Source organism: Mobula birostris, chromosome 2 (assembly GCF_030028105.1).
Source record: "Mobula birostris isolate sMobBir1 chromosome 2, sMobBir1.hap1, whole genome shotgun sequence".
In the NCBI taxonomy this organism is placed as follows: Eukaryota; Metazoa; Chordata; class Chondrichthyes; order Myliobatiformes; family Myliobatidae; genus Mobula; species Mobula birostris.
In genome coordinates, this window is record NC_092371.1 from 13,514,365 (window position 1) to 13,527,713 (window position 13,349).

General features: G+C 49.4%; 1 protein-coding gene across 1 annotated transcript in view; it reads left to right on the forward strand.

Moving 5' to 3' along the window:
• Positions 1–13,085, forward strand: part of myo1eb (myosin IEb) — a 133,087-nt gene extending 120,002 nt beyond the window's left edge. Inside the window, 4 exon segments of the mRNA XM_072283518.1 lie at positions 2,324–2,386; positions 2,962–3,166; positions 6,095–6,264; positions 12,647–13,085. Of these exon segments, the coding sequence (XP_072139619.1) occupies positions 2,324–2,386; positions 2,962–3,166; positions 6,095–6,264; positions 12,647–12,723 (515 nt within the window). The 3' untranslated portion in view covers positions 12,724–13,085.
• Positions 13,086–13,349: the final 264 nt, after the last annotated feature.

Here is a 13,349-nt window from a genome sequence, read left to right on the forward strand (position 1 = left end):
GGTTGTGCCCGTGATGGAGCTGGCTGAGGCTACAACCCTCCGTGGCCTTTTGTGACCCTGTGCATTGGAGCCTCTACCAGGCAGTGATGCAGCCAGTCAGAACGCTCTCCGAAGTTTGCCAGAGTCTGTGGTGACGTATCAGATCTCCTCAGACCCCTAATCAGACAGAGCTGCTCTGAGGAGAGGTCAGGCCAGTAACCCAACGAATCTCAGAGGCCTCAGGCTGTAAGGGGCTCAGCAGGGCGGGGGCAGAGACATTGATTTCCCCCAGGGGATGTACAGAACAGAGAGGATAGTGGAAGCATTTCAGACACTTTGTTCCTGATGGAGAGGACGAGGAGATTTCCTCCCTCTGAGGTGGGGGAATATTTGGATTCTCCTTCCTGGGGAACTGTGGAGCAGCGTGACTGATTGTATTTGGAGTGGATATTCAAACTACAAGAGAGCTGGTACTGGAATTGGTTTATTATTGTTGCACGTATGGCGATGCAGTGAAAAGCTTGTTTTGTATACTGTTCATGCGGATCAAATCATCACAGCGTTGAGATAGTACAAGAAAACAATAACAATGCAGAATAATGTGTAAAAGCCACAGAAAAAGTGCAGTGCAGGTACACGATAAAGTGGGAGGTAAGGATGGGAGGGAGTGTCAGATTAGCCACGGTTTTAGAGAATGCAAACAGACTTGAGGTGCTGAGCAGCCTCCTGCTGTTCCTCAGGGCTAATATATCGCGGCCAAATTAATGGAGACTATTACAGCTTCCTGGAACAGGAATCGATTTATTACTGTCACATGTACCGAGATACAGTGAAAAGCTCGTCTTGCACACACAGGTCAGATCAGTACACAGTTCCAGCGTTGAAGCAGAATAAGGTGAAAAAAGGTGGATAGAGCTCTTAAAGATAGTGGAATCAAAGGCTATGGGGATAGGGCAGGAACTGGATACTGATTGAGGATGATCAGCCATGATCACAGTGAATGGCGGTGCTGGCTCAAAGGGCCGAATGGCCTACTCCTGCACCTATTGTCTATTGTCTAAAACAATACCAAGATTCAAGATTGCTTAAGTCATTTCCCGTACGCGTGTAAAGAAAGCAAAATAATTGTTACTCCGGATCCAATGCAGCACAAAAAAAATTTTAAAAACCACAAAAATGTAAATACATAACGTAGCTTGTATACAGAGATTGATTGTGTCTATACAGTGGCACTAGAGTGTACACAAAGAGACTGACAGGAAATAATAAATTAGTGGTGGAGTTAGTGAGTGGAGGTGTTGATCAGCCTCACTGCTTGGGGAAAGTAACTGATTTTGAGTCTGGTGGTCCTGGTGTGGACATTACGTAGCCTCCTCCCTGATGGGAGTGGGACAGACAGTCCAAGAGCAGGCTGGATGATGTTACTGGGCACCTTTCTGTAGATATGTCCTTGGTGGCAGGTAGCTGGTGCAGGTGATGCGATGGGTAATTTAGACTACCCGCAGTTCAGGTAAATGCAAAATAACATGCAACAGCTGCAGAGAGAGTGCAGTACACGCAGAGAAACTGCAAAACTACGTAGTCTGTGAGGTTAAGAATTCATCTTCTTACACAAGCGGTCCGTTCAGTATTGGACAGCACATTGAAAGCCGTTCTTGAGCTCAGAACTTTCCAGCTTCTGCCTCTGAGTGCTGGATTGGGCTCTCACCTCTTGCCTGGGCAGGACTGACTGAAGTTCTCCAGAGGTCTTACTTCATCCCAAATACCCCAAGCAGATCCATTCCAAACCCTGTGTTTTCCAACAAAAACCACCCTGGCTGGCTTAACCTTACCGTTCAACTCTGTCTTGCTGATACCTACAACGGGATTTGAAAGGGGGAACTGTTGACTGATGAGGCAACGCTTCTGGGAAAGAGGTAAGAGGTGAAAGAGCAGCTTTATCTGTCACACGTGTGGTGAAACATTCAGTGAAATGTCCGAGGAAGCACTGGGGGCAGCAGGCTGACAACACACATGCCCACAGCTCACTAACCCTAACCACGTCTCGGAATGTGGGCGGAAACCGGAGCACCCGGAGGAAAGCCACAGGTTAAGGGGGGAGAATATACAAACTCCTTACAGCCAGCGGCTGGAGTTGAACCCCAATCGGTGCTCGTTAGTGTTGTAAAAGAGATACACTGACCACAAACCCTACTCTGGTGCCCTGAGAGGGTAGGAGGGAGTCACGGCCACTGGAAATGCACAGTGTGTCGGCATGTGCGGCCTGAGCTACAACAACAGGTTGTCTCGGGCGGCAGCCGCCAGTGATGGAATGCTCAGGAAATGCTTTTATTATCATTTCCAGGGCCCACGAGGAAAGACAAGAGAAAAAGTGCCTACATACATTCGAGACAACAGCGCCCTGCCGGTGAGTAAATCTGTTCCAGTCCCTGCACCCCTGCCCTTCTTTGTTACCCTCTCTGGGCCCTACACTCCTCCCCCTCCCTGAACGCCCTCCGGCCCCTACACCCCTCCCCCTCTCTGAACCCTCTCCGACCCCTACACCCCTCTCCCTCTCTGAACCCACTCCAACCCCTACACCCCTCTCCCTCTCTGAACCCTCTCCGACCCCTACACCCCTCTCCCTCTCTGAACCCTCTCCGACCCCTACACCCCTCCCCCTCTCTGAACCCCCTCCAGCCCCTACACCACTCCCCCTCTCTGAACCCTCTCCCACCCCTACACCCCTCCCCCTCCCTGAACCCACTCCGGTCCCTACACCCCTCCCCCTCTCTGTTACCCTGTCCGGCCCCTACACCCCTGCCCATCTCTGAACCCCCTCCGGCCCCTACACCCCTCCCCCAATACTCCTCCCTGTCTCTGTAATCCCTCAACCTCCCCAACACCCCTCCCCACCTCAGTGACCCCCACCCCCTCCATCTCTGTGACTGCCTACAGAGAGGGGAATCCTACAGCATGGGTGACCTGGCTCTCACCATTCAGGTGACGTGCAGATTACAACCAGGAGGCAGGACACGCCCTTGGGACCCTCGCCGCTGGACGCCCGTGTCCAGGGAAACTCGCTTCACCGCCGGACCAGCGTGGAGCAACCCACCTTACCCCGGCACGGGGCGTCCACGCGGGCCAGGACCCACCTAGAGCAGCAGAACCTGGACTTCATGAACGTTCCCGACCAGGGAGTGGCAGGGTAGGTGGAGCACGATCCCGAAACACCAGGAACCGGGCAAGGGGGCCCCGTTTCCCAGATTATAACAGAGATCTCAAGGGGCTGAGGATGTTTCCAGAGATGGGGAGGAGTGAACGGGTTGGAGTGGGGGTGGGTGGGCGTCACAGAGACAGTGAGGGGTTTAGGGTCAGACAGGGTTACAGACAGGGAGGGATGGAGGGGAGGGAGGGGGTTTACAGAGACAGGGGAGTTGTAGGGTTTGGGGGGGTTACAGACATGGGGAGGAGTAGGGGGAGGGAGGGGTTTACAGAGACTGGGAGGGGTGTAGGAGAGGGAGGAGCTTACAGAGATGGGGAGGGGTAGGGGAGGGAGTGGGTTACAGAGACTGGGAACGATGTAGGGGCTGGAGAAGTTTGCAGAGACTGGGGGTGTAGGGGCTGGAGGGTTACAGAGACAGAGAGGTGTTGGGTGTCACAGAGATGGGGAGGTGTTTACGGAAGGGGGTTACAGAGACGGGGAGGTGTGTGGGGGAGGGAGGTGGTTACAGAGGGGGAGTGGTGTCAGGGGTCACAAATGTGGGGAGGTGTGTAGGGGAGGGAGGGGGTTACAGAGATGGGGAGGGGTGTGGGGGGTCACAGAAATGGGGAGGGGTGTAGGGGGTTACAGAGATGGGGAGGTGTGTAGGGGAGGGAGGGGGTTACAGAGATGGGGAAGGGTGTGGGGGGGGTCACAGAGATGGGGAGGGGTATGGGGGGGGTCACAGAAATGGGGAGGGGTGTAGGGGTTTACAGAGATGGGGAGGGGTGTAGGGGGGTTACAGAGATGGGGAGGTGTGTAGGGAAGGGAGGGGGGCTACAGAGATGGGGAAGGGTGTGGGGGGGTTACAGAGATGGGGAGGGGTGTAGGGGGGGTTACAGAGATAGGGAGGGGTGTGGGGGTTACAGAAATGGGGAGGTGCATAGGGAAGGGAGGGGGTTACAGAGATGGGCAGGGACATTAGGATGGTGTGTAGGTCGAAGTTGAGTTTATTATCAGATGGCCAAGTTCATGTATGCACAGGTTCAATGAAAAACTCCCCTGCAGCAGCCTCCCGGGCATAGTACAGCGCAGAGTATAAGCAGCACTCTGAACTCCTGTGCCCAGAGCCATACCTTCACCAGCAGAACAGCACGGGCAAGACCACCTTACCTCGAGAAGGAGCTTCCACCAGGGTCAGGACCTACCTGAGGAACTTGGAGGGGTCTCCATATGTCAGGGTCGACCATGGATGTTGTCCTAGCTGTTTATGTTGTTATATATAAGCCAGGGCAGTACGATATGAAGAGGATCTGGTGCCCGTGCAGCAGGCTCCCCCTCTCCACACAGCTAATGAATCCAAATGAGCGGCAGAGACCGGTACATACCGTGTACGGTGTACCGATACACCAGCAGGGGTTGGCCGTCAACCTTGAACTTGATGTAGGACTGCCTTAGGGAATCCGCAACAGATTGTTCCACAGCAGTTGCTCTTTAGATTATTAGATTAGATTATGAGGACGCGCAGTCCTCTTTTATTGTCATTTAGTAAAGCATGCATTAAGAAATGATACAATATTCCTCTGGTGTAATATCACAGAAACACAGGACAGACCAAGACTGAAAAACTAACAAAAACCACATAATTATAACATATAGTTACAACAGTGCAACAATACCATAACTTGATGAAGAACAGGCCATGGCACAGTAAAAAAGTACAAAGTCTCTCGAAAGCCCCACATCTCATGCAGACGGGAGAAGGAAGAAAACTCTCTGCCATGCCCGACCACAGTCTGACTCTCAGTCCATCTGAAAACTTCGAGCCTCCGACCAGCCCTCCGACACCAAGCACCATCTCTGCCGAGTGCTTCAACCCCAGCCCCGGCTGCCAGCAGGAGGCAAAGCTGAGGATCTTGGGGCCTTCCCTCCGGAGATTCTCGATTGCACAGTAGCAGCGGCAGCGAACCAGGCATTTCAGAAGTTTCTCCAGATGTTCCTCCATGCTTCTCACATCTGTCTCCATCAAATCAGAATTGTGCACGGCCTCCTACTTACAAATACAATATCATTTCACCGGAGAACTGAACGCGCTGCGTCGCGCTGCCATCTTCTCCTCCTGCCTCTCTTGAAGACTTCCCCATGAGTGGACACAAATGCAAGGCAGCAGAGGTTTGAGATCAGAGTTTTCCTTCTCGCTTGAAAGCAAAGCCACAGGTTTTAAGACACCAGTGGCCCACCTTTGCCCCTTCTCCTGTCAGTCGTAACGGTTCCACCATGCATAGTAGCTAAGCCACACATGAAGGCCAGGAGCTGGACTTGCCATTGAGATGCACACCATCAGGAGCATTTAATAGGCAGTGGGAGCTCATTCCCACTACTGCCCAGGCTGTGACAACCTTAATCAACCCTGAGAAACTTAGATTAAATATAAATTATACACAATTTTTACAAGAAAGAACACAATTAGAACAAACAAAAGTCTTAGTCTATTGTAGTGCAGAATGCTCACAGTGTTACTCTACTGAGGCAGTGAACAGGGTTGTGCTGGCTGGTTCAAGAAACAAATGGCTGAAGGGAAGCAGTTGTTCCTGAACCTAGTGGTGTGAAACTGCAACTTCTGTATCCCTTGCTCTGGGGGAGCTGTGAGAAGATGGCGTGGCCTGGATGGTGGCGATCTTCGTTGATGGACGCTGCCTTTATGAGGCAGTACCTCCTGCAGACGCCAGTGATGGTGGGGAGGGATGTATTGGACCGAGTCCTCTACTCTCTCAGCTCTGCGTGATGCAACCAGTCAGGATGGAGGGGGAGGGGAGGGGATGTTGGGAGCAGGTTTGTGCTGGGGTGGGGAGAGGCGAGTGTCCGCTGCTCCCGGGGATGGCCCCTGCTTCCCAAAGGTCACCTTGTGCTTCCCTCTCTCGCCCCTGCTCCCAGCTTGCACAGGCGGATGTCGAAGGAGGTGAAGCCCGTCCCAGGGGGAGGGCGCTCCAAACCCAAGCCCCGCCCGAGGCAGGCTCGTTGCCGGGCACTTTACGCCTATGATGCACAGGACACCGACGAGCTGAGCTTCAACGCGGATGACATCATCGAGATTGTACGGGAAGGTAAGAGCAGGAACTGTTTGGGAGGGGAGGGGTTACTTGTTGGTACAGGGGGAGCGTCCCAACCTGCCCAGCATCTCCCCAGAACTCAAGCCTCCTGACCCAGTAACATCCTTGAGAATGTTTTCCATACCCCTTCCTGTCTAATGATGTCTTTCCTATAGCTGGCTGAGCACAACTATTCACAATACTCCAAGTGCGATCTCACCATTGACGTGCACCATTCCACATTAGGATTTAGTTGCTATCCAGCTCTGTAGCTGAGAAAGGAAGTTCTGAGACTTTAGAAGACATTGGTCAGACTACATCTGAAGTTTTGTGAGCAGTTTGAGGCCCATATCCAGGACTTGCTGGTATTGGAGATGGTCCAGAAGAGACCAGCGAGAATTATCCCCTAAATGAAAGGGTTAATGTATTAGGATCATTTGATGGCTCCGGGCCGGTACTCCCTTAGAAGTGTGGTGGGTTGGTGGGGAATCTCATTGATATTTTTCAAATATTGAAAGGTCTCTATAGAATGGATGTGGAGAGGATGTTTTCCATCTGCTATTTTTCAGCCCACGTCTAGAACCAGTGGGCCCAGTTGAAGGATGTCCCTTTAGAAAAGGGTTGACTATTAATTTCTTTAGCCAGTGGATGGCGAATCTGTGGAATTCATTGCCACAGATGACTATCGAGGCCAAGTCATTGGGTATATTTAAAGCGGAGGTTGATAGGTTCTTGATTAGTCAGGCCATCGAAGGTTAGGTGGAGTAGACAGGAGAATGGTGTTGAGGGGGAAAGTAAATCAGTCTTGATCAAATGGCGGAGCAGACTTGATGGGCTGAATGAACTAATTCTGCTCTTGTGTCTTATGACCCGCACTCATGGGAACACACGGGCAGTAACACTGATTACACACTCAGCGATACTTTGCCCATCCATGGATGGCAGACAGTGTGAAACCCATCTCCCAATGAGGCAGGATATGCAGGGGAGGAGATACAATATCCACTCCAATTGGGAAGGTTGGGGAACATTCTATAAGGTACAAAGGTGAACGATCTCCAGGGACTGACCATGTTCATCTTAGAACGCTGTGGAAGTCCAGAGAAGAAATTGCTGAGTCCTGGTTGAGACGATTGACCTCATGATCTGAGGTGCTGATAGACTGGAGATGGCAGGTGATAGATGAGACTAGGTGAGGTGGATGGGTAGGTGAGGGGGATGAAGAAATGTTCTGCCTATTTTTAAGAAGAATGGCAACAAAAAAATTGGGAACTACAGAGCAGTAAGTCTAACAACATCTGTGGTAGGTAAACTACTGGAGAGGATTCTGAGGGATAAGATATACATACGTTGGAAAGATGGGATTGATTAGAGGTCATCAACACGGCTTTGTATGTGAACTTTTTGAGATTTTTGAAATGCACAAGAGATTCTGCAGATGCTGGAAATCCGGAGAACACACACAAAACACTGGAGGAACTCAGCAGGTGAGACAGCATCAATGGAAATGAATAAACAGTTGAGGTTTCTGGCTGAGACCCTTCATCGGAACTGGAAAAGAATAAGAAGGTGACGAGAGAGGGAGGAGTACGAGATGGCAGGTGATAGATGAGACTAGGTGAGGTGGATGGGTAGGTGAGGGGGATGAAGAAAGAAGCTGTGAGGTGACAGGTGGAGGAGGTAAAGGTCTGAAGGAGACCAAATCTGACAGGAAAGGATCATGGACCATGGGAGAAAGGAAAGGAAGGGGAACCAGAGGGAAGTGATGGGCAGGTGAGGCGAAGAGAATGGGCATTCCTCTTCATAGATCAAGATTCAAAGAACATATATTATCAAAATCTGTGTGCAGTATACGACCCTGAGTGGATCATGCAAATGGGAAGAAAAAAAGAGCAAAAACACAGAATACAAAACACCAAATCACAAAGACATCAAGACAGTCCAGGCATGTTCAGTTCAGCTCTGTACCTCTCACTATCTGTAGGCTGCAGCACTAGTCTGCCTGATCAAAATTGCACAAATTAGCAACAAAGAAGGGTCCAGGATGTCTCAGATAGAGTCCGCAGTATTCTTAAGTGGGAGGGTGAACAGCCAGAGGTCATGGTCCATATAGATACCAATGACATGGGTAGGAATAGTGACGAGATTCTGCATAGTGAGTTCAGGGAATTAGGTGCTAAGTTAAAGGGCAGGACCTCCAGGGTTGTGATCTCAAGATTGCTACCTATGCCACATGCTAGTGAAGCCAGAATTAGGAAGATTATACAGTTTAATATGTGGCTAAGGAGTTGGTGTGTGTGGGCACGTGGCCAGGTGGCTAAGGCATTGGACTCGCGACCTGAAGGTCGTGAGTTCGAGCCCCAGCCAATTGAACTTAATCACACATTGCTCTGTGTTGACACTGGTGCCAAGCTGTATGGGTCCTAATGCCCTTCCCTTGGACAACACTGGTGTCGTGGAGAGGGGAGACTTGGAGCATGGGCAACTGCTGGTCTTCCATACAACCTTGCCCAGGCCTGCACCCTGGAGAGTGAAGACTTTCTAGGCGCAGATCCATGGTCTCGCAAGACTAACAGATGCCTTTACTTTAGGGAGTTGGTGTAGGAGGGAGAGTATAAGATTTTTGGATCTTTGGGTTCTCTTTCAGGGAAGGTGGGATCTGTACAGAAGAGACATCTGAACTGGAAGGGGACTAACATCCTGGAGGGAAGGTTTGCTGGTGCTGGGGTAAGACGGGGGTTTAAATAGAGTTGCAGGGGATGGAAACCAGAGTGCAGGAACAGATAGTGGAGACAGATGTTGTTAGGACATCAAACAACGTCAGTAATCAAAAGATTGCCCATGGTGTGACTAATGTCCTGAGCTGTGTACATTTCAATGCAAGAAAGACAAGGAAAGACAGACAAGCTGAGGGCATGGATCAACACCTGGAATTATGATATTGTAGCCATGAATGAGAGTTTGTTACGGGAGGGGCAGAACTCAATATTCCTGGGCTCCGTTGTTTTAGAAGTTGCAGAACGAGAGGGGTTAAAGGAGCAAAGGTCGCGTTACTAGGCAGGGAAATTGTCATGGAAGCGGTCAGTCACGGCCAACTTGAAGACTGATCTATTGAGGCATTATGGGTGGAACTGAGGAATAAGAAAGGTATGACTAGATTATTGGGGCTATACTACAGACCACCCAACTGTCTGCGGGAATAAGAGGATCAATTTTGCAGAGAGATCGCAGACTGTTACAAGAAACATAAGGTTGTGATAATAGGTGATTTTAACTTTCTACATATTGACTGGGACTCCCCTACTGTTAAAGAATTAGATGGGATAGAGTTCGTCAGATTTGTTCAAGAAAGTTTTCTTAATCAGTACATAGAAGTCCCAATGAGAGAGTGCGCTATTAGGGAATGAGACAGGGCAGGTGATAGAAGTTTGTGTAGGTGAACACTTTGCATCTGGTGATCACAATAACTTTAGTTTCAAAGTAAATATGCAAAAAAGATAGGTCTAGTCCATGGGTTGAGATTTAGTGCAAGGGTATACTTGGTAAGTGGGAGGCCTTCAAAAGTGAACTCTTGAGAGTACACAGCTCGTATATCTTGTCAGAATAAAAGGTGAAGGTGACAGGAGTAGGGAAACTTTGTTTTCAAGAGTTGTGGAGATCCTGGTTAAGAAACGGAAAGGAGGTGCACAGCAGGTATAGGCAGGTAGGACCAAATGAGGTGTTTATGGAGTATGTATAATAAATACAAGAGAACACTTAAGAAAGAAAGCAGAAGGGCTAAAAGAAGGCAAAGTGAAGGAGAATCATCCTAAGGGATTCTACAGATATGTTAAGAGCGAAAGGATTGCAAGGGACAAAATTGGTCCTCAGGAAGATCAGAGTGGTAATCCATGAATGAAGCCAAAGGAGATGGGGGAGATCTTAAATTCATTTTTTTTGCACCTGTATTTACTCAGGAGATGGACACAGAGTCTACAGAAGTGAGGCAAAACAGCATCAACTTCACGGACTCTATACAGATTACATAGGAGGAGGTGTTTGCTGTCTTGAGGCAAATTAGGGTGGATAATTTGGTTTTCCTCTTGATGCCCTCTACGACAGTCATGGGGAACTCATAAAGTGTGAAGAGCCAGAGAAGCCTGGGCAGAATGTCGTATTGGTACAGCCAGGTCTTGAATTTACCGGGAAGTCCTGGTAAATTCAGCCATTCGTCTGTCTGCTTCACAACATTGGTGACATTGGCCCCATCTGTCAGTGACACATTAACCACTTCCCCAAGCATTTTATTGGGTTACCTTCGATGGAAGGGATGACCTCACCCTGAACTTGGAGGCTAAACTTGCTAATAACTTTGCCCTTTCTGATCACCATGCACCTGGACTTCTTGGCCTTGAAGGGCATCCTCACCCAAGTGGCTACATTACTCAGGGTTTCCAATACCCATCTTGTTTGGGCATGTGACGCAGTTGTTATAGTGATGTCGTCTGTGAACCCTTGTAGAGCCCTCTGGACAATGCCCGACTCCAGTATCGGGCCGCAGGTTACATCTTCTGTTGCTGATAGTAGGAGGTTTATTCCCATAATAAATAGGATGGGGGAGATGGTGCACCCTGTTGGAATCCCCTTCTGGAGGTCCTGCCAACTAGTCATGAAATGGGCTGATGTAAATCTGAGTTTGAATCCTGCTAGGTAGCTGATGATCATGTCTCGAATAGCCACTGGGATGTAGTAGTCAGCGAGTCCTTCTGGGATGAGGTCATGTGGAATAGACCCTTGTGCGTTCGTGAGGTCTAACCAGACAACTGTTAGGTTGCCTTTTTTCTGCTTGGCCTCGCGGATCAAATGGCTAATCATTGAGGAGTGTTCCAGACGCCCTGAAAAGCCTTTCTGGGTGGATGTGTTGATATAGTGGTTCTGCGTCGTGTAAGAAGTCAGCCTTCTTGCGAGCACAGAAAAGAAAATCTTACATTCCACATCCAGGAAAGAAATTTGGAGGCTTAATTTGGAATACTTTGTGCAGTTTTGGTCACCTACCCATAGGAAAGATGTGAATAAGTTTGAATGAGTACTGAGCAAATTTACAAGGATGTTGCTAGTTCTGGAGGGCCTGAGTTATAAGGGCAAATTGAATAGGTTAGGACTTTATTCCTTGGACCTAAAAAATTGAGAGGATCAAGATATACAAAATTATGAGGAGTGTAGATAGGGTAAATGCAAGCAGGCTTTTTCCACTGAGGTTGGGTGGGACAACTAAAGGTCATGGGTTAAGGATGAAACATGCAAGGTTTAAGGGGAACATGAGGGGAAACTTCTTCACTCAGAGGGTGGTGAGAGTGTGGAATGAGCTGCCAGCACAAATGGTGCATGCGATCTCGATTTCGACGTTTTACAGAAGTTTGGATAGGTACTTGGATGATAGGTACATGGAGGGCTATGCTCCTGGTGCACGTCAATGGAGGTAGGCTGTTCAAATAGCTTAGTACGGACTAGATTGGCCGAATGGCCTGTTTCTGTACTGTACTTTTCTATGACTCTAAAAGGAGCGTCTAGAAACCAAAAACACATCATAATGTGAACTACAGGGTCCAATCCAAAAACCAATTCAGTTAAACCTTGCCGAAGACCCATGGACTCTACCACTATTGAGTGAGGCACCTTCCTCTGGAAGCAGCGATCAAGAGGGAGAGACTGTTCACATGCAGGTAGATGGCACTGAACACCCACCCGCCCTCCACTCTCGTCCTCAATGATTTTAATCTTCCTCATGCTATAATCGACAAAAAAAGGAGTTGGTCACGGGCTTGTGCTCTGCCTCCAGGCTGCATGCTTCACTCGAAACCTCAATTAACTCCCCTGAAGACGGCAAAGCACCAGGGCACTCGACCGGCCCAAAAACACACCACCAAAATGTAAATCACAGGTTCCATCAGTAGCAGAACCACATCTGAAGGATGCTGCCTGACATGCTGAATTCCTCCAACATTTTGTGTGTGTTGCTCTAAGATTTTTTTAATAATAAAGTCGATGTAGGGTGGTTAACATGGTTTATATGGAATTCAGTTCAATTTAGCGGGGATAAGGTTCCACATGGTAGGTGGCTCTGGAATCCAGGGAGAACTGACTGATACAAAACAGGGGGTGGGAGGGGAAAGTTGTTTCTCAGACTGCAGGCTCGTGACGTAAGTGGTGTGCCTCAGCTTGGTGCATTATCATTTGTCGTGGTGGAATGGCAGAGCATTCTCAATGGGCCGAGTGGCCCAGTTCTGTTTCTACGTCATGGTCTTGTGGTTGGCATGGATGAGATGGGCTGAAGGACCTGTTCCCATGCTGTTCTATTTCTATGAGAACTCCCCACTACTCAAGCATTACTGAGTCTTTCTTATTTCCGTGTGCTTAGATGCGTCTGGATGGTGGCTCGGTCGAATTCGAGGCAAGGAAGGTCTGCTGCCAGGGAACTACGTGGAGAAGATCTGAATCCTGGACGGAGAAGAAATCCCAAACCCAGAGGGCAAAGGGGTGGGGTGGGTTGGAGGTGGCTACCACAGGCATGGCTGAAATTTGGGGGGGGAGGTAATGCTCCTGGAGAAAGGAGAGGGGTCTTTAATAACTGGAGCTGCCCTCAATGCCTGGAATCAGGGCCAATACTGCCGGGGTTCAGCTCTCACCACCCTGAAGCTCACTCCAGCAAGGTGCCAGTGTTTGATAATTGTTGGTGGGTGTGTGTGTGGCGCTGGGTAGAAGGGGTCTTCTCAGACTCCCACCCTGCTAATCCCTGCCACGCAATCCTTGAGTTTGTTGTAGGCTGAACATTTATTAATTAAAGAAAACAGAATTAATGTCTGTTGCTGTCTTCTGTCTCAACTGAGGTGTGAGAAGCTTGTTCTGCTTCCCAATCCCTCATATTTAGAGGCACCTCACTCAGTGCATCCCACTCTTCTCCCACCATTACTCCCCCACCCACCTGTCTCCTTTACCTCTCCCTTTTCTTCATTTCATCCTCCCATCCCTATATTCCAAGCATACCACACTCCCTCCTTCCTACCTTTCCTGCCCATCTTTCCCTTTCTCCATCTCATCCTCCCATCTCTCTATCCCATATA